Below are 22,448 nucleotides of genomic sequence, written 5' to 3'. Positions count from 1 at the left end.
TAATCACGCCTCATACACAACATGAATCAGGTCTCATACACAACATGAATCACGCCTCATACACAACATGCCCAGCTTGAAGCATAGTCGTGACTTTGTTGTTGCTGTTGTCTCAGTACACAGTTAATTACCTAACCTTCCTAAACGTGATCTGAGAGCTGCAGCTTGCTATAGACTCTCTCTATTCTTCTGTGGTCGTGGGTTCGAGGGTTCGGCGGTGGAAGTGAATACATTATTCCACGTTGATTGTGGTTTGGAGTTTATTTTAATAATAGGTGTATTAAACAAGGATATTGGCTGTCAGTTGATACAACAGCTGTAATGTGTCATGTTCAGCGGTGAGGTTAATGACACTCACACAACCAATTACCACAAATCACACGAGTCTGTTGATACGTTGTTCAGTTTTATGGGGCGTCCGGTTTTTGTTTATATATAATATTTTTATGCAGCAGAATCATTGGTCGCTGTGAGGTGTTTACTCTCGCATCTGCAGCACAATCATTGGTCGCTGTGAGGTGTTTACTCTCGCATCTGCAGCACAATCATTGGTCGCTGTGAGGTGTTTACTTGCATCTGCAACACTATCACTGGTCACTGTGAGAGTAAACTGTGCCTGACTGGTCACCGTAGACACAAGAGTTCGAGCCTCCTCTACGGTGCTGGCACTATAAAGCGATGTTCGACCTTATCTTGAGATAATTTCGTGGCTTTTTTAGTGTTCCCGCGGCGCGGTCCTCGACCAGGCCTCCACCCCCAGGAAGCAGCCCGTGACAGCTGACTAACACCCAGGTACCTATTTTACTGCTAGGTAACAGGGGGCATAGAGTGAAAGATACTCTGCCCAATGTTTCTCGCCGGCGCCTGGGATCGAACCCAGGACCACATGATCTCAAGTCCAGCGTGCTGTCGGCTCGGCCGACCGGCTCCCGTCATTTACAAAGCTTGTGCGTAAGCTTCGCCTGAAGGAAAAAGTTTGACATTTAGAAACACTACATGACCTCTGACCTTCAGCACATCCAGATTTTTATCCTTTTTCCCGAGAACAAATGTCTAAATCACATATGGAGGAAGATTGCAGTATTAAGGTGTCTCTGATCTTAATGTTTCTTACGATAAGTCAAGAGATTTTACGTTGCATCTTTGCTTGGAGATGAAATATTTTATGTCTTAAAAACTGCGTCTGGACTCGCTGGTAAATACCTCCGCTCTTGACGTGGTTGTCATCTGGTCTCGGGAGGAAATGTTCGCTTACTTAATCTTTTGCTTTGATATATATATATATATATATATATATATATATATATATAGGGAAGGGAGTACCACCTCTGGCTGGAAGAAGGGGGACCCATAGCCTGGGAAGAAACCACACATAACGCATTGGAGGGAATGTATGTGTGTATATATATATATATATATATATATACATATATATATATATATATATATATATATATATATATATATATATATATATGTATATATATATATATATATATATATACACACACACACACACACACACTAAAGCAATCTTGGAACATGTACACACTAGTCGCCTCACGCCTCGCCACTCCAGGTTGGCTTATACCACATTAAGGCATCTATAAACTTCACTTCAAGACACACACACAAACACACACACAAACATAAACACACAAACACACACACACACACACACACACACACACACACGAACCTATCCTATTCCTAATATATATCAAAGATTTCGACAAGAAATAGACTTTCGCATCAAAGTTTTCAGAAGTACAAATAATAAGGAAGATTAACACATTTATATTGAGGCTGACTAGGACACACAGCCAAATGGGGGTACATACGCGGGACTTCAAAGCATGTAAGGCAAATCTTAACTATCCTCATTATATATATATATTACAGGACAGCTTCGTGAGCAAGTGCGTCAGCAAAATGGAAACGACAGATGTGAATGGAAATTCTGTAATGCAAGAACTTGTAACTAAAAAACTTTCTGCAAATTAAGGGATTTTTGCTGTTGTATTTAAGAGTAGAAGGTGAGGAGCGGGAGGAGTTATGAGCTGGCGGGGACATCGTTGCCAATATTACCATGACAAGGTGTCGCTGGAGGACTATATAAAGTATGATTGACAAATATGAATGATAAATAAAATGGTTAAATGAGACCACAAACAAAACTCTCCTCCCAAAACTCTCTCTCTCTCTCTCTCTCTCTCTCTCTCTCTCTCTCTCTCTCTCTCTCTCTCTCTCTCTCTCTCTCTCTCATCTTTGCTCTATCTTATACATAGATATCTTATATTTGCAAATTATATTAATATAATATTCCCTGCTAATTACCAGTGAATGACACTGATTCAAGGGCGTAGTGCGTGTCAACAAGGCACAGTGTGAGATGACACACCAGGGGGGGGGGGACAAGACACAGGGGAGAGCACACTACTCACGACACATGCTGGGGTCCCAGTATCCCCAAGATGTACTCCTCCACCATTGAAGTATTGTTGGGGTCGAAGTTCACATCGCTGATGTTGACGGGGCCGCTCACTGTTGCCCCGGACCCGTCCGGCGCCTCCGTCACGTACTGGAGGTTGTGTGGAGTGGGAGAGGCCATGGCGGCCCCCTAGTCCTCCTGCTGGTGACACAAGCAGTGAGTGTTGGTGGCTGCTGACACCCTCTCAAGGTCCTACGAGAGAGGTCGTTGGTGAACCCAATACCAGCACCCCCCTGTTGGGGCGTGCGGTAATGAGGCTAAACTGAATCGTATGTAGGGTTCTGGAGTACCACTTGGGGGCGTGTGTGTGTATGTGAAGGGTGTCCAAGGGGGGCAGATGAGGGTGAAGCGTAAGTCACTGCGTAGGGTGAAGGTTGAGAGCGTCAACAGAGGGCTTGCTGCAGGGGACAAGACGTCCAGCCTGAATCAGCTTGATAGAGGTCAAGGGTGAGCCAGGTGGAGGAGGTCAGGTCACTGTGATGATGGTAGTGTGAGAGAGTAGAGACAGAGGGCAGCACCTCATACGGCTCATCACTTATCGATTTTCTTCTGTCAATCACGTCATCAATACTCCGTGATTGCACTCTCAGAGTTCAAGAAAGTTTCAGAACAGGACATACGTCAATCATTAACATAGAAGGCTCACAGTTCCATTAGAACTCGAGACGTCCATAGTCGCAAGCTTCACAACAATTGTCTGCTTCCTTGAGATTACTTTTCTTAAGATCACTGATTTACTACAGCCTTCAACAATAGCGAGATCAGCACCAATAACTTGAACAAGATTTGTAAATACTGATATCCAGATTCTTTGAGTTAGTCGTTAATAATGAGAGCGGATCACGTCAGCTTCTGGCGTCTCTAGTAGGCTCTCATCTCAGCCTGAGACCTCCTGCAGTTTACCTTCGTCGCCCTGAAATAAAAAGGTTCAGTTTAAGAAGAGCATAAGAGGTATACTTGTAAACTTTATAATGAGTGTTGTCGTGAGACCTGGTGACCGAGAACCTGTCAGTGGAGGTATGACTGTCACACACACACACACACACACTGTTGACAGTGGAGGGAAAAATATCACTATATTTATTTTTATCTCACCTTTTCATATCTATATTCTAACTCTGCCTCTCTCCCCCACACACACACCAACACAGTATAAAGGTCACATCAGAGCGCTACAGCTGCACGCTGCGAGACATAAACACGCCAACACAGGAATACCTGTACCATCATAAACACGACTTAGTGTGTTAGGACGATTAATTGCGAAGAGCCTTAGTGAAAAATGAAGTCCTTTTGAACTGTAGGTTAAGCTTGGCAGTAATTAAATGGGTACGTGAGGTATCACACACACACACACACACACACACAGGGCCGCCTTGTGCTCAATGTTGGAATTGTTGTTAAAATTGTACTTGTTTATTAACATTATTAGGAATGTTAGGGTTAAATTATGTAAGTATTTATGGGACTTTTTTTATGTAAGGCTTTAACATGGGCTGTAAAAGCACACACACACACACATATATACATATATATATATATATATATATATATATATATATATATATATATATATATATATATATATATATATATATATATATATATATATATATATACGTAAGAACATAATGATAATTGTGAGGAAGTATGGCATATATGTGTGTGTGTGTGTGTGTGTGTGTGTGTGTGTGTGTGTGTGTGTGTGTGTGTGTGTGTATGCACGCGTGTGCGTGTGTACCTTCGGGTTGAGGCAGGTTCAGGGGCTTGAGTGATATGATCATGAAGTTGGGGGAGTTATTTCCTTTTTTTAACGTCACCGATATATTAATGCTGTCGGCTATAAATTTCCACCTTAATGGGGCGTGTGTATGGTGTGCTAAACTGGGAATTTGCATGTCAATGGCACTTGTTGGTGATGCAGGTGTTAGGATATATATATATATATATATATATATATATATATATATATATATATATATATATATATATATATATATATATATATACCACAGGGGGGGGAGGGGGGTTACTTGGTGTTGCCTGGGTCTGTCTGTCTGTCTGTCTGTCTGTCTGTCTGTCTGTGTCCCCCCACCCCCCCTCCTCTGACAGTTCACCCGGTTTTCCTTTTACGAATTCAAGTGTCTGTGTACTGGTCCCCCTGGTACATGACTGCCACACTTCGCTCGCTGGTGTGGTGGTCATGGGACAGGTGGTTGGCGGGGAGAACCCTGCAGGCCTGGGTTCGAATACTCCAAGGGATCATATTATTAGTCTGGTAGCTAGTAATATATATATATATATATATATATATATATATATATATATATATATATATATATATATGTGTGTGTGTGTGTGTGTGTGTGTGTGTGTGTGTGTGTGTGTGTGTGTGTGTGTGTGTGTGTGTGTGTGTGTGAGTGTGTGAGTGTGTGTGTGTGTGAGTGTGTGTGTGCGCGTGTGTGTGAGTGTGTGTGTGTGTGTGTGTGAGTGTGTGTGCGTGTGTGTGAGTGTGTGAGTGTGTGTGTGTGTGTGTGAGAGTTAAGTTCTGGGGCAGGATAACTGCTCAGATTTATAGAAAGTGTGTCTCCTCTCTCTTCATATTTTAAATTTTCTCACTCAGTTACCCTCTCTTTTCCTTTCTTTCCTTCTCCTTCCCTCCCTCCCTCCCTCCCTCCCTCCCTCCCTCCCTCCCTCCCTCCCTCCCTCCCTCCCTCCCTCCCTCCCTCCTTCCCTCCCTCCCTTCTTCCCTCCCTTCTTCCCTCCCTCCCTCCCTCCCTCCCTCCCTCCCTCCCTCCCTCCCTCCCTGGCGATATATGCTCACAAAACCCCACCATTAAACATGTCAGAAAACAGCATGTTGAGCACCACCATCGTGGCCAGCTGTCTGGCACCTTCCCGCCGCCCTCCACTCCTGCCCACATGGCTAGTGGACACCCGAGGGACTACCAGGCTACTAGCCCGGATAGTAGTACTAAATAACACTACTCAAAGACGTCTTAGAGTACTCCGAGATTAACTTATACTCTTCTTAACCCTTCTCCATAACTACCCCTCGTCTAGTTGCTCCTTATTATGGAGCAAATCACGATGTCTAGGATCTTTATTTTGGACCTTCATCTAAGACATGCATCGTTAGGGCCTCGAGACAACAATCCCAGGAAGTATAAACAAGCCAGGATCAAAACTACGAAGGATCAGATCATTCACACGAATTTTGACCACCTGGGTTTCTCAGGATGAAGTTTAATCATCCTTAAGGAAAATTAGAAGATAAATTATTGGTACTTTTGAGTAAGAAACCCCATTTCCTGTGCAGGCGATGAGTCACAATAACGTGACTGAAGTATGTTGACCAGATCACAAACGAGAAGGTGAAGGGACGACGACGTTTCGGTCCGTCCTGGACCATTCTCAAGTCACAATCGACTTGAGAATGGTCCAGGACGGACCGAAACGTCGTCGTCCCTTCACCTTCTAGTATGCGGTCTGGTCAACCCCATTTCCTGCTTAGGTCTATAAGAAACTTGATGAAAAAAATAGTCATTTGGCTCTTGCGAATAATAACATTAAACTGTTTCTTCAAATAATTTTCAGAAAATGTCAAAAGTTCTCCAAATTAAAAATATTATTTAAAGAGTTACTCTGAGAAACTTTTGGAATTACACGTTAGAAGCAAGAACACGTCGCCCATTGTTTTTAAGAAACCTGACGTGACATTGACTCGCTGGAGAGCAGTTCGTGTTCCTGCAGCCACTGGCTCCTGTAGGGCTGGAAGGGGCTGGTATTGGACGCTGGAAACTGGATATTCCCGATGTGAGGCTACCAAGAGCTAGAGTTCCAGGGACACTCTCATACTCACTACCTTCCCCCCTCACACCCTCTCACTCTCCTACTCATTCATTAACTCTTCAGTAAACTTCCTCTCACAAAAATCACATCTTTGAAACATGTTCTCGTGTAAGATTACAGAGAGAGAGAGAGAGAGAGAGAGAGAGAGAGAGAGAGAGAGAGAGAGAGAGAGAGAGAGAGAGAGAGAGAGAGAGAGACAGAGACAGAGAAAGACAGAGAGAGAGGGACAGAGAGAATGAATGACAGTCAATGAAAGCATGACTTCGTTTACCTAGTCATACCATGACTTCACACACACAAAAAGGAAAAATATAAATTGGATTACCGTTATCAAACACAGTTGAAAAAAACAAGACTTTAAAACAGAAATCCTGGCTAACCTCCGAGCCGTTGTGACTGACCTGCCCTGATGGCTGACCTGTCCTGACGGCTGACCTGCCCTGATGGCTGACCTGTCCTGACGGCTGACCTGCCCTGATGGCTGACCTGCCCTGACGGCTGACCTGTCCTGCTGAATCCCTCTAACATTACTTCCGTGATCCAAATAGTCAAATTACTTCCCTGTGACAAACCACCACCCACAACAGGCCAATATATCCCGTACGTGTCCGGGCAACTATGCCAAACTGACACTTACCGGATTATCTAAATTTAGGGAAACCTTAGGACGGTTATGGGATTTTCAGGCGGTATTTGGTTATTTGCGTTTAATCAAATAGGAATCAGGTTGCGGAATTCCTGCAATGTCATTGATTATTAAAGTTTAATTGAGTTCTCACCTTTCCCCGAGCCCAGGGATAATGGGTTCACAAACTCGTATGGTGGAAGTATTGTGTTGAAGGTGGTTCATTGGTTGTTGAACTTAAGGTCGGTACATTTCCGGAGGGTTATTTAAGCCCTCTACAACACCTTACTATAAGTAGTACTATAAGTAAAGGGCATCCACCAGTCTTAGCTGGATACTACAAGTATAGCATCAAGTATTAGGCCCGCCAAACACACACCGAAACTACGACGTTGGTACAACGTTCGAACAAGTTTTAACACCTAACCAGTTATAACAACCAATATAGCAAGTTGTAACAACGTTCTAATGCGTCATAAACACGTTAAGCCAAGATGTAACAACTTTATTACAAGTTGTAACAAGCGGAAAATAGAGACAGTCTTGGTTTGTGTTTCCAGGGGCTAGGTATACTTGCTTAGAAACCTTTTTTTTTTAGTTTTGAACATAGTCCAGAGTAAAAGTAAACTCGGTATACCCAGCGAGCAGCGAGGGACATCCTTGGTGTGAACATCCAAGAATTGGGTGAAATTCGTTACTGATTCGATAGCAAAAAGTAAAAATACGCATTATAGCTTTAAGTCCCAATTAAGAACTTGTCCCCAACTTGGCCCCCGTAGACCTTCACCCTGGTTGACCTTGACCCCTGGTTGACCTTGACCCCTCAGTTGACCACGACCCCGGTAGACCTCAACCTACAACTGACCTTAAAGACATATTAGCCAAGTCTTCACCACCGTGACCTCAGTCGCAAGTCAGAGCCCCGGAAAATGAAACCACAATGGAAATACATTTATCGCAGGTGAAGGATCTATGACCTCGTCTGCACTGAACCCTATACCCGCCTGCTTCCTGTGGCAACCGGGAAATATGAGTTTTAATGGGATTGCTCACTGGAGCGAGAGGCAGGGAGATCTTTGGCATGTGTACACAAGCGTGTTTTTATGTCAATATCAGAGCAAAGTAAACATATTTGTTGCTGAGGACTAACAATGGTGCCCAGATATTTGTCCTCAAATGAGTTGTGATTAGTAATACTGGAAATAGTATTTAACATTTATAACAGATATTGTTAGTACGTGACAGTAAGTTCCTCCAGGCGTTATCTTGAGATGATTTCGGGGCTTAGTGTCCCCGCGACCCGGTCCACGACCAGGCCTTCTTTTTGTTACACCCCCCCACCCTCCCAGGAAGCAGCTCCTAGCAGCTGTCTAACTCCCAGGTACCTATTTACTGCTAGGTAACAGGGGCATCAGGGGTGAAAGAAACATTTTGCTCATTTGTCTCCGCCTGCACCGGGGATCGAACCCGGAACCTAAGGACTACGAATCCGAAACGCTATCCACTCAGCTGTCAGGCGTGTGGCGGAACACGGGAGCTTCCCAGCCAATGTTAACTGTCCACTGAGTCCTCACTGTATTTACATAGTTTCTAAACTAAATAACATTCAGAATATGAATTTCAGTTAATGCTATTTTTTTTATCTAATGTTCATAGAACAATTTCACTGAACCAAATCTCAAAATATTCTTCTTTAATAATCTAGATATTCTTGTCAAGTTAAGGTGTTGAAATAAATTCAGCCACATTGATATAAAGTCTAGCCAGCTAGTCATAGGCTGGCTAGACCTTTGAAGACATTTTCATTACTATAAAACCTTAGTGAATGTTTATACATCATTCCAGACACCTCACATCAGCGAACAGATTATTGCTTTCACCGAAAATGAGAGTAAATGTTCACTTTTGTGTAGGAGCTGCGCCTGAGGTGCCAAGCTGCGCTCACATGACTCTAATCATGGGTGCTAACGCGACATACGTTACTGGGACAACTATATGACGCAGCAACCTCTAACATCATGCTGTGTACGTCGCTGGAACAACAACAACCTCAGATATGACGCAGCAACCTCTAACATCATGCTGTGAGCCTCACTGGAACAACAACAACCTCAGATATGACGCAGCAACCTCTAACATCATGCTGTGAGCCTCACTGGAACAACAACAACCTCAGATATGACGCAGCAACCTCTGACATCATGCTGTGAGCCTCACTGGAACAACTACAACCTCAGATATGACGCAGCAACCTCTGACATCATGCTGTGAGCCTCACTGGAACAACTACAACCTCAGATATGACGCAGCAACCTCTAACATCATGCTGTGAGCCTCACTGGAACAACTACAACCTCAGATATGACGCAGTAACCTCTAACATCATGCTGTGAGCCTCACTGGAACAAACCACCAATTACACTGAAACAATTTGTATAAAATCAACTTAATTTCAGTTCTGGGAATAAAACCAACCGCGTCTCATTAGTGTCGACTCAATATACATCACAATATTCCCCCTCACACACAAGCTATGACAAATTGTTTAGGTGTTCGGCTTTCACATCAATCCGAACACTTCACGTTCGTATTTACCACACGAACATTTTGTCACGAAAACCGAACAATGTCATATTGGCTACACACAGAAATCACAATAGCGTGATGTATCAATGACCATGTCGTAGCTCAGTCGATTAAGGCAGCGTCTAGGGATGATCTCAAACGTGGGTTCGAATCCTCGTCACGGCCCTTATGGATTTGTTCATTTGGGTAATTAGGGCCACCACAATACCTTATTGACCAATCATACGGTAAACTTTAGTCCTGAACATCGTCCAGGATTAAGGTAAACTCTCAGCCTATATACACCGAGCAATGGAGTATACCTCTGTATACTCCATTGCCCTTGATGGCCCTTCATGGTGCCATCAACTTCTCTCTCATAGATGTACACAATTTGTTTATATATCTACCACTTTAGACTCTTTTTCACGTCATCTTAATATATCTGCTACCGAACCTGTCATGAATCGTCAGTTCTTCTCCTTCTCCGGTTCTTCATGTGTTCCTTCATCGTCGCCTCCTGGGCCCCGCCTCCTGGGCCCCGCCTCCTGGGTCCCGCCTCCTGGGTCCCGCCTCCTGGGCCCCGCCTCCTGGGCCCCGCCTCCTGCATTCAGCGTCTCCACGAAGTGCCGTAATTTCACAGCGTTCAGGAAACTGTCAACTTTTCCTCCACTAAACTTTTCAGGAAAACATTTCGGTTTCCTGTAAGTGGTTTAAGTCTGGTGTAACTCCCGAGTGACTCGCTGCCGCGTCCGGGGCTGTGTTGTGCAGCCCATCACCGCGCCAAAAGGCTTACTTAACAAGGAAACTTTGTGATATGATTTGAACTGTTTCCCTTTTTCCGCAAAGGAAAAACGGGACTTCTGTTCTTACTGGGCGACAAGAGAAGAGCGTGAAGCCTTTGCTCCATTTATCCTGCGTTGATCATTTCAAATACACGAATGAAAACCTCAGATTTATTTTTACGGACAGATGCTGTTTTAGAGGAGGTTAAAACACTGCCCATCTTTAAGATCATAGAACCATAAGAATACTGGAACTAGCAGGGAGCCGGTCGGCCGAGCGGACGGCACACTATACTTGTGATCCTCTGGTCCTGGGTTCGATCCCAGGCGCCGGCGAAAAACAGTGGGCAGAGTTTCTTTCACCTTATGCCCCTGTTACCTAGCAGTAAAATAGGTACCTGGGGTGTTAGTCAGCTGTCACGGGCTGCTTCCTGGGGGTGGAGGCCTGGTCGAGGACCGGGCCGCGGGGACACTAAAGCCCCGAAATCATCTCAAGATAACCTCAAGAAGCAGGACTATTGGCCAGTTCGTCGAAGCAGTTCCTCTTTACACCAGACTCATTCATTTCTGTCTAACCCATGCTTAAGGCAATCCAGCGAGTCATCTATTAGGTCACCCGGTAATTTATCCCATAAAAATACAACCCCATTTCCAAACCAGTATTTTCCCAGGTCTTTTATATTTCTAAAATTTGACCAGTGTTACGCGTCAAAGTTTGTGTTTATATATTTAACACATTAATATTTCATTTGTTATATCCTGTCATCCACTTGTTTATTTTGGTCATGTCATCCTCTCGTCTTCGCCTCTTTAATGAAATGTAAATTATGCTCTTTTTAATCTGTGTCCGTAAGAGCGGTCTTTATATCCCGGGGTTATCTTCGTTATCCTTGTGGGCACACGTGCAGGTGACGAGCCTCGTGCACACGTGCAGGCGACGAGCCAGGACGTGCTGGCTCGTCTAACCTCGTCTAAGAATACCTGAAACCAAATATGGTAGAAACAGACATTGTCACCAAATTTCTCAAACTAGCTGATGTCTCATATTTTAAAAATTTTCTCCACATTCCTTACAAGCTGAAAAGCCGGCACCATTTGTCTTACAAACGACTGCGACGGCTTAAGTGTGTGTAAATGCTGTTGGAAGAGCGGCAGATATAATGAGTAAGATTACTGAGCTGTGTATCAAGAGATACAGGTTTATAAGAGCTAGTCAGAGCAAAGGCCGTCTTTCATAGTGCCGGCTCCACAAAACACTCATTTGATCAAGTTGAAAGAGCAGCCCCTTTTTATTAGTGCGTTCTCAAGCGCCATATTTCACAATCACCGCATCCCATGTGTCTCCTGATGTGTTCTACTGCATGTGTTCCACCTCATGTGTCTCATCCAACTTGACGGAACATTTGACAAGCCGTTGGCTTCCGGTCTTTGTTGAGGCGACTAGAGATAGTGGTCCTCAGGTAAATTCAGGTATGTGTCCATCCTTGAACGATTTCCGGTTTAATTTTCACCCCCATTCATGGCCCTTGTATGGCAAGAGACACTAAAGCAACAGGTGCCTGGCGTCGCCACACACACACTACTTGTTGACCAGACCACACACTAGAAAGTGAGGAGACGACGACGTTTCGGTCCGTCCTGGACCATTCACAATCGACTTGAGAATGGTCCAGGACGGACCGAAACGTCGTCGTCCCTTCACCTTCTAGTGTGTGATCTGGTCAACATATTTCAGCCACGTTATTGTGACTCCTCGCCTGCACACACACTACTTCATCTGCTCACGGGACATGGAAACCACACAGTGAACTATCCTACCAGGAAGCCACCGAGGACGGTGGTGTATTGTTCCTCTCTTCAACTGCCTCACTCGACTATTGTCACTGTGGATATAAATGGCATATCTAAAGAGCTCCTACACAATGCCTCTACGGTCATACATTTTTCACATTGTTCATCAAGCGTTAATGTCTCGATGATTCTCTCACATACACACTTATAACACAAATAAATAATTTTTTTATGGTAGCTCTCCTGGAATATATTAGTCTTTCTCCCACTCAAGTTAATTATCTTCGTCTCTGTGCTGATTTGAATGTTCAAGAACACCCACTCACGGCGCTGTTAATATTTTATGACGAGTAAGATAACGATCTGACGTGAATATAATGATCACTTTACAACAAAGAAGTTTCTGAGGAGGTTGCCCACACACACACCACTCTTGCCAAGGCCAGAGGAGGAGGAGGAAGAGCTCTCATGATTAACGCAGTGCTCCCTTCAAGAGCAACTTCCATTGTCAGACAAGATTTATCATAGCAACATTACGGCCCAGAAACAAAGCATTAATGTTGACCAGACCACACACTAGAAGTTGAAGGGACGACGACGTTTCGGTCCGTCCTGGACCATTCTCAAGTCGATTGTGAGAATGACAATCGATTTGAGAATGGTCCAGGACGGACCGAAACGTCGTCGTCCCTTCAACTTCTAGTGTGTGGTCTGGTCAACATACTTTAGCCACGTTATTGTGACTCATCGCCTGTAAAGCATTAATATAACAACTATATCATAACTTCATCAGATTAAAGCATCATCACCACAATATAGAAACAATGTGAACAAATATGTCATTTATAAAAGGCGTTCTTGAAGGTCAAAGGACTAGTGAACGCCCCCATAGACCAACATCATAACAGGATGCAATATAAAATATTATTTTTATGAGACAAATGGCACACACAATAGCTTAACCCCCAGGGAATTAACTGCCTGATTAAAATATAATATAATTTTTTTTTACGAACAAAACGAAGGTTGTGTAGGCGAGACGTGAGCGTAGGAGTCCTTGGGGGTAGTGGAGGGCCTTACTAGAGGTGAAAATGTTCTCTACAAGTCCCTTAAGGAGAAAGGCAGCTAACTATAAGAGCACTTTAAGCCAGTATAACATGTATAAAATTTAGAACAGATTTGAGAACAAGGAGCTGAAACGGTGATTGACTAACAGCTAAGATATAAGGACACTAGTTGGGATATGAACACGTACTAAGAGCTGGGATATGAGGACGTACTAAGAGCTGGGATATAAGCACGTACTAAGAGCTGGGATATAAGCACGTACTAAGAGCTGGGATATAAGCACGTACTAAGAGCTGGGATATAAGCACGTACTAAGAGCTGGGATATAAGCACGTACTAAGAGCTGGGATATAAGCACGTACTAAGAGCTGGGATATAAGCACGTACTAAGAGCTGGGATATAGGCACGTACTAAGAGCTGGGATATAGGCACGTACTAAGAGCTGGGATATAGGCACGTACTAAGAGCTGGGATATAGGCACGTACTAAGAGCTGGTAAATAAGCACGTATTAAGTATACTTTAGTGTGTATATATATACGGCGAGAAGCGGAGGGTATGTCTGCGTGAGTATATCGTACTGAGATGCCCCAGCAGCGCCTTCAGATGCTGTCTCACCTCACTCTTAATACTGACTTAATATAACTCGAGACTACGTCCTATAGATGTAACCCAAGGTGTGTATTGACCATGGACAACTCACAGCTTTATTTTGGTCGCAGGTCGGCCATATCAAGGGTGGGGGGGGATGGATTGAGGGGGTGGGGGGGGATAGAGGGGGTGGGGGGATAGAGGGGGGGGGGGGGGTGGCATGGTATGTGAGTCTTGGACAAGAGCCAGACTGAAAAGGATGTGTTGTGAGAGACGTCACGACTCTACAAGTAACACAAGAGCCTCTAGCGCTCTACGGGTGGCAAACTACACCATTTGTATGATGCTTCCTCGACAGGTTTTGGGTTAATATAGTTTACAGCGAGGAAGAAATCATTTCTAACAGAGCGTGACGGTAGTAGACTAACCTCTCTATATGCTTGATGAAACATTAGCAAACCTTTGTGACGCTCCTCCGCCCACACCGCTGCACTAATGACGGTTTACCGGCCATTACAGTTTACAGTCTCTGTAGCTCAGTCAATTAAGGCAACGTCTGGGATCCTCTCGGACGTAGGTTCGAATCCTCGTCACGGCATTTGTGGATTTATTCTCTGTATTTAGTGTTTCTACTGATATTTGGCGAGTCCTGTGGCGCAGTGGTCTACGTCCTCGACTCATAAGCGAGAGTTCACGGTTCAATCCCTCAGCGGGACCTAAATGGCTAGGTACGTTTCCTGTCACCTGATGCCTCTGTTCACCTATCAGTAAAATAGGTACCCTCAGTTAAGCCAGAGTTGAGAGTAGCTTCCTCAGCAGGTCATCCTGGAGAGGTCAGCCCCAGACAGACCTTCATATCTTGAGGTTATCTTGAGATGATTTCGGGGCTTTAGTCGCCGCGGCCCGGTCCTCGACCAGGCCTCCATCCTCAGGAAGCAGCCCGTGACAGCTGACTAACACCCAGGTACCTATTTTACTGCTAGGTAACAGGGGCATAGGGAGAAAGAAACTCTGCCCATTGTTTCTCGCCGGCGCCTGGGATCGAACCCAGGACCACAGGATCACAAGTCCAGCGTGCTGTCCGGTCGGCCGACCGGCTCCCAACATAATCACGGCTTCATAATCCTACCATTTTTCCTGCCCCCAGACAATGGGAAACCCATTTAATCGCTTCCCATTATGAAGCTTACCCAGTTACCTATATGATCCTACGCCAACTGACATTCAACAGGATGCGACCCACAACAGCCAGGCTTATCAACGTCCCCCTCAGAAAAAAAACATTACCACAGTAGAACCTTCAAACATCAGTTTTATTGACGCGTTAATCATTGCAAATATATCTTAGCTACCTGAATAACATATTACAATCATCTTAACCTTTCTTGCAAGACTTCACAATACCTAACAGGCCAATTAAACCTTCCCCCACGTAATTGTGGGGTCTCCTTTTATCTGTTCATTGTTCTTTTTGTGTATAATGTTTAGCAGCAACACCGGTCAAATCATGACATGGCTATCACCTTAATACCTGCAAGTGAGACACCTAACACCCGCAGCACGCCCACCACAGGTGTTAGTACGGAGAACAGGTGTTGTACACCAGAGACCACATAGCTCATTGATCACCCAGAGGCGTGGGTGTGCTGCAGGTGTAGGCACCCTTACACTAGTGCAGAGTGAGCAGTACCAGGTGTGGAGGGCAGCCAGTACCAGGTGTGAAGGGTAGCCAGTACCAGGTGTGGAGCAGGCAGCCAGTACCAGGTGTGGATGGCAGCCAGTACCAGGTGTGGAGCAGGCAGCCAGTACCAGGTGTGGAGCAGGCAGCCAGTACCAGGTGTGGAGGGTAGCCACTACCAGGTGTGGAGGGCAGGCAGCCAGTACCAGGTGTGGAGGGTAGCCACTACCAGGTGTGGAGCAGGCAGCCAGTACCAGGTGTGGAGGGCAGTTAGTACCAGGTGTGGAGGGCAGCCAGTACCAGGTGTGGAGCAGGCAGCATTCCTTCTGATAAATTATTTTTTTCTCTCTCTCTCTCTCTCTCTCTCTCTCTCTCTCTCTCTCTCTCTCTCTCTCTCTCTCTCTCTCTCTCTCTCTCTCTCTCTCTCTCTCTCTCTCCTCTACACGAGCCTCCCTCCCAGGCTGGGGAACAGGTCAAAAACCCATGAGGGTGTGCAGTTCCCGGGCGAGAGCGGGCGTTAAGGAAGGCGATAGAGGACTATAATCGACGGTACCCTGCTGAGGCCCTGATGAACAGCCGCTCCTGCTGCTCCTGCTGGTGCTGCTACTGCCGCTGCTGCTGGTGCTGCTGCTGCCGCTGCTGCTGCTGCTGCTGCTACCGCTGCTGGTGCTGCTGCTGCTGGTGCTGCTGCTGCCGCTGCTGCTGCTGCTGCTGCTACCGCTGCTGCTGCTGCTGCTGCTGCTGCTGCTGCTGTGTACAGGGTCCTGAGCCTACTGGGCTCTATCATATCTACACTTGAAACTGTGTATGGAGTCAGCCTCCACCACATCACTGCCTAATGCATTCCACCTGTCAACAACTGACACTGAAAAAGTTCTTTCTAACGTCCCTGTGGCTCATCTGGGTACTCAGTTTCCACCTGTGTCCCCTTGTTCGCGAACCACCCGTACTAAATAGTTTGACTTTGTCAACCCTGTCAATTCCCTTGAGAATTTTCCAGGTGGTTATCATGTCTCCCCTTACTCTTCTGTCTTGTGTGTGTGTTTGTGTGCCAGGGAGTGGGGGGAGGGGTGCGTGAATAGCAGGTGCTGGTGTAAAAGATGAAGGATGGTGTGAGATGGAGGGCGGGGGTTGGGGGGCTACATACGCCGGCCTGATGCTGGTGATGCTGTAAAGATTGACGGAGCAGCGTAGTGCTCCCCTTGTCTGGTCAAGGAGCACTGACTGGTGAGTGGCTGCTATAGTCGGGGCGTCAGCACAACACCGTCAATGGCTCCTGGCTCATGAACCGAGAACTGTGGCCCCTGTGTTTATGTGGTGTAGTGTCTACCACACACGTGGTCCTACACATACACATGACCCTACACATACACGTGGCCCCACAACGCAAACATTATCATCCACATGGCCAGGGGTGAGAGAGAGTTGCTACAGCATGTAGTGAGTTACTGAGTAATCAACCACAGGTAACTGAAATGCATTTACAACACTAACCAACATGCATTCTCCTCCGTCCAGCACAGAGTGCAGAAACAAGTCCACTACGGGATCACCATAGCCCGTGCTACTTCGAGCTTTTTGTTCCAAGTAGCGAATATTAAATAACAAACAGCATTGCCGGGACTGGTGACCCCCGGAGATGAAATACAATCAGTTGTATGCATGACACCCTCACACTTGCCCAACTTGTCATCATCTCTGGAGACGAGGGGGATCTAATCAGACCGAAATGTCTTGGAAGTTGATGTTGATTCTTCGTGAGATCTGAGCATGAGGCGAAGGTGGTCCCTGGCGCGATATGATGAGGCCTCCATGAGTTCTTCATGAGATATGAGAGTTTGAATGAGGCGACGGGGGGTCCCTGATGTAATTAGAGCGGTTGCAAGGGGTGACACTAATGCCAGTCAGATATACAACACGTGCCACAAATGGTTATTACGCTTGCCGACCACCATGATTTCTCAGGCAACAGTGTCCATGTGTGAGTGTGTGCTACACCTACACGTAAACACACACCCACACACACACCCTCCTCCCACCACACACACACACCCTCCTCCCACCACACACACACACCCTCCTCCCACCACACACACACACACACACCCACACACACACACCCTCCTCCCACCACACACACACACACACACACACCCTCCTCCCACCACACACACAAAGACTTGTTAATAAAGTAAGATAAACAGGAGTATAAGTAATGCCCTAGGGAGCCATATCTGTCTACATTACAACTACCAAATCTCTCACAGAGTACAAAGAAGAACTACCAAATCTCTCACAGAGTACAAAGAAGAACTACCAAATCTCTCACAGAGAACAAAGGAGAACGAGGCAGAACTCAAAAGGTTTAGAAATACAGATGAGGAGGAGAGTGAGGAAGTCATTAGAGGAGCCACAACCACCAGACACTGGTAAAGGTGTTCCCTAAGGACGGTACAGCAAGCACCCGGAGAGAGCTAGGCGGACCTCGGGGCCAGAGACGGTAATTAAGAGGTCATTAATGACTCGTGTTGAGGGAACAAACTCTTACTTCCGAACGTCAATATAGTTTCAATGATGCAATTTCTGCTAAACTATGTTACTGGAGTTCTATGACAAGGTTTGCTGGCTGGACCCGGGTCTCTTTTACCTACTATCTCTTCCTACATCTCATCTCTTAACCCCCAATGATCCTGTCTCTTAACCTCTTCCCCTATTTCCTCTTTGTCCTCTCTCCCTCCCTCTCCACCATTCTCCCCCCTCTTTCCCCCTCCCAACACCCCTTCTCACCTTTCTCCTCTCCTCTACCCACTTCTCTATCAGAAAATGTTATATCATGACCCACTTTAAAAAGTGCTAAAGTTCTACAGAAAAAAATCTGATTACAGATCGTGGAAATCACAGGAGGGGAAGGGGTCACAGTATACACCGATATTTCTTAAGGGATGGCACTAGGGCTGTCCCTGACTGGCCTATGGCACTCCCATAACCCCCTATATGACACCTCTGAAAGTTGGGGAAGGCTACCCATTAGCATCTGGCCTCCTACTTCGGACAGACAGTCGTTCAATTTCATATAGATTTGTGTGCCCCTTGTGAGAGGGGCTCTAGTGTGAAAGGCTCTTAGTGTGAAAGGCTCTAGTGTGAGAGGCTCTATAGTGAGAGGCTCTAGGGTACGAGCTCTACTTCACAAATGTTGATCACAAACAGAATTCAGTGATTGGACAGCAGCTCTGTGATTCTCTCAAGAAATATTCCAATAAGATTCCAATCACCGATGTTTGTACAAAAGAGCGGCAGTCATCCCGACAAGATTAAAAACCAAGGCGTGTGCGTGTGAACTCATCTATTTAAACCTTCATGATCGAGCTTCAGCTCTTGGACCCACTTTTCCAGCTGCCGGTTGTCTAATGTAATGGCTCCTGAGTTATCTGTCTGGCATACCTGCTCTTGAAGTTACAGAGGGAATTGTTTTCCTTCAGTTCATCTTGTTTAGGCCATTTTTTTTACAATTTTCAGGCTAACAAAAATCTGTGAACATGTGTATGGCCCAACTGGTTCCCCAGCGTCCATCCATCGCTCTTCTTGTAGTGGTGTTCAGTGGGAAAAGCAACTATGGTCACTCTTAAACTATTTATATTGAGTATCCTGTTGACCAGACCACACACTAGAAAGTGAAGGGACGACGACGACGACGTTTCGGTCCGTCCTGGACCATTCTCACAATCGACATGAGAATGGTCCAGGACGGACCGAAACGTCGTCGTCCCTTCACCTTCTAGTGTGTGGTCTGGTCAACATACTTCAGTCAGGTTATTGTGACTCCTCGTCTTCATTAAGTATCCTCTCTCATCCTCTTTTCTAGCTACCTCTCGTGCTTTTCTAGATCTATATAAGACTATATAGATCATTTGATTAGTTTATTGCTAGGGGAGCAGCGGCAGGCGGGTACAGCACTTCAGGGGCCGCTAGGGAAGCAGCGGCAGGCGGGCACAGTACTCATGGACAGCTAGGGGAACAGCGGCAGGCGGGCACAGCTAGGGGAGCAGCGGCAGGCGGGTACAGCACCTCAGGGGCCGCTAGGGAAGCAGCGGCAGGCGGGTACAGTACTCATGGACAGCTAGGGGAACAGCGGCAGGCGGGCACAGCTAGGGGAGCAGCGGCAGGCGGGTACAGCACCTCAGGGGCCGCTAGGGAAGCAGCGGCAGGCGGGTACAGTACTCATGGACTGCTAGGGGAACAGCGGCAGGCGGGCACAGCACTCAGGCACAGCTAGGGGAGCAGCGGCAGGCGGGCACAGCACTTCAGGGGCCGCTAGGGAAGCAGCGGCAGGCGGGTACAGTACTCATGGACAGCTAGGGGAGCAGCGGCAGGCGGGCACAGCTAGGGGAGCAGCGGCAGGCGGGCACAGCTAGGGGAGCAGCGGCAGGCGGGCACAGCTAGGGGAGCAGCGGCAGGCGGGCACAGCTAGGGGAGCAGCGGCAGGCGGGCACAGCTAGGGGAGCAGCGGCAGGCGGGCACAGCTAGGGGAGCAGCGGCAGGCGGGCACAGCTAGGGGAGCAGCGGCAGGCGGGCACAGCTAGGGGAGCAGCGGCAGGCGGGCACAGCTAGGGGAGCAGCGGCAGGCGGGCACAGCTAGGGGAGCAGCGGCAGGCGGGCACAGCTAGGGGAGCAGCGGCAGGCGGGCACAGCTAGGGGAGCAGCGGCAGGCGGGCACAGCACTCAGCCAGACAGCAGCAGCGCCACGGAACCGTGAAGAGCGAACTACGACCATGAGATATCTCCTTCGTTGCGGCTGCTTCGTGACCTCTCGGAGAGGGATTAAATATATCGAGTAGACTGTGGCCATGACTGTGTCCATGACTGTGTCCATGACTGTGTCCATGACTGTGGCCATGACTGTGGCGCCTGCTGACCACAGCACCGGGCACACACACCATCTTTGTCAGCTCTCTGCCACCATCTCTCCTCTACAGCCACAGACAAGCCTCTGTATATCTGAAAGAAAAATGTAGTTCTTGGCTTGGGAACTGGTTCGTGGCGTACTATTTCTGCTGAATATCATCCGTTAGAAGTGCAGATGGCGGCCATCACGTTGACTGTGATGACAGCGCCATTCTTGCAGAAGTCGGCAAGCTGGTGAACTAAGTTTGGTCCATAGTGTGAGAATCTGGCAGCATTTTGTGCTATTTTATGTTTTTATCAAATACCTTTAAAGCTGGCGAAACGACGTGAAGGAAATTTGGAGGAAGCCTCGACTGGCGCCAGGAAGACTGTGACGTGACTGTGGAGGCTTCGACTGGCAAAAGGAAGACTGTGACGTGACTGTGGAGGCTTCGACTGGCACCAGGAAGACTGTGACGTGACTGTGGAGGCCTCGACTGGCAAAAGGAAGACTGTGACGTGACTGTGGAGGCTTCGACTGGCGCCAGGAAGACTGTGACGTGACTGTGGAGGCTTCGACTGGCACCAGGAAGACTGTGACGTGACTGTGGAGGCTTCGACTGGCGCCAGGAAGACTGTGACGTGACTGTGGAGGCTTCGACTGGCACCAGGAAGACTGTGACGTGACTGTGGAGGCCTCGACTGGCGCCAGGAAGACTGTGACGTGACTGTGGAGGCTTCGACTGGCACCAGGAAGACTGTGACGTGACTGTGGAGGCTTCGACTGGCGCCAGGAAGACTGTGACGTGACTGTGGAGGCTTCGACTGGCACCAGGAAGACTGTGACGTGACTGTGGAGGCTTCGACTGGCGCCAGGAAGACTGTGACGTGACTGTGGAGGCTTCGACTGGCGCCAGGAAGACTGTGACGTGACTGTGGAGGCTTCGACTGGCGCCAGGAAGACTGTGACGTGACTGTGGAGGCTTCGACTGGCGCCAGGAAGACTGTGACGTGACTGTGGAGGCTTCGACTGGCGCCAGGAAGACTGTGACGTGACTGTGGAGGCTTCGACTGGCGCCAGGAAGACTGTGACGTGACTGTGGAGGCTTCGACTGGCACCAGGAAGACTGTGACGTGACTGTGGAGGCTTCGATTGGCGCCAGGAAGACTGTGACGTGACTGTGGAGGCCTCGACTGGCACCATGAAGACTGTGACGTGACTGTGGAGGCTTCGACTGGCACCAGGAAGACTGTGACGTGACTGTGGAGGCTTCGACTGGCACCAGGAAGACTGTCACCTGACTGTGGAAGTGTTGCCAGGGAGAATGTGAGGTAAATATTTCTCATTACTCTGGAAATGTTGAGTTTCAAAAGGCTCATCATAGCGGGATTTAATTTGATATTTAATTTAGTATCAAGTTTGCTTATTCGACATAAAAAACGCATATCTTATACTATTTTTTCAAATATTGAAAATCGTCATCAATAAATAATAAAATAGATAAATAATGACTGGGGCCCACACAGTGAAGATCATATATATCTATACTACAGGGGGGGGGGGGGGTGGTACCCAGCGGTGCCCGGGTCTATCTGTCTTCTATGCATCTATCAGTTTACATATATATTCATCAGTCTATCCATCTATTTTTCCATCTTTCACTTTGTCTATCTGTTTTTTCTACTCATATATCTACTCATTTCTCGAACCATCTATGCATCTATCCATCTATATATTCGTCTATCTATCCATCTATCACCCACCTTCCACCTTGCTTTCCCCCCCCCCATCTTCTCCTTCTCTCAGAAAATATTTTAAGAACCACATAAGTAGCTGTATGAGCCTAAGAAAGTATACTGTTATGATAACAGCACGAAGGACACAGGCTGGTCCGGTGCTATTGGTCCTGTGACTCCCCCCCCCCCCCACACACACAGGGAGCTGAACCTCACAACCCTGGAAAACAGAAGAGTAAGGGGAGACATGATAACAACCTACAAAATTCCCAGGGGAATTGACAGGGGGGACAAGGACAAACTCTTTAGCGCGGGTGGGAACGCGAACAAGGGGACACAGGTGGAAACTTAGTACCCCAGATGAGCCACAGGGACGTTAGAAAG

At 47.0% G+C, this 22,448-nt stretch overlaps 1 protein-coding gene across 1 annotated transcript in view; it reads right to left on the bottom strand.

Annotated features, from left to right (window-relative positions):
* LOC123754960 (neuromedin-U receptor 2) overlaps positions 1-22,448 on the bottom strand; it is a 97,540-nt gene that overhangs the window by 21,385 nt on the left and 53,707 nt on the right. The window contains exon 3 of the mRNA XM_045737313.2: positions 2,445-3,404. Coding sequence (XP_045593269.1) covers positions 2,445-2,611 — 167 coding nt within the window. The 5' untranslated portion in view covers positions 2,612-3,404. The remainder of the gene's footprint in view (positions 1-2,444; positions 3,405-22,448) is intronic.

Source organism: Procambarus clarkii, chromosome 28 (genome assembly GCF_040958095.1).
Source record: "Procambarus clarkii isolate CNS0578487 chromosome 28, FALCON_Pclarkii_2.0, whole genome shotgun sequence".
In the NCBI taxonomy this organism is placed as follows: Eukaryota; Metazoa; Arthropoda; class Malacostraca; order Decapoda; family Cambaridae; genus Procambarus; species Procambarus clarkii.
The sequence above is the reverse complement of the archived record's forward strand: the minus strand, read 5'-3'. Positions and strand labels throughout refer to the sequence as shown.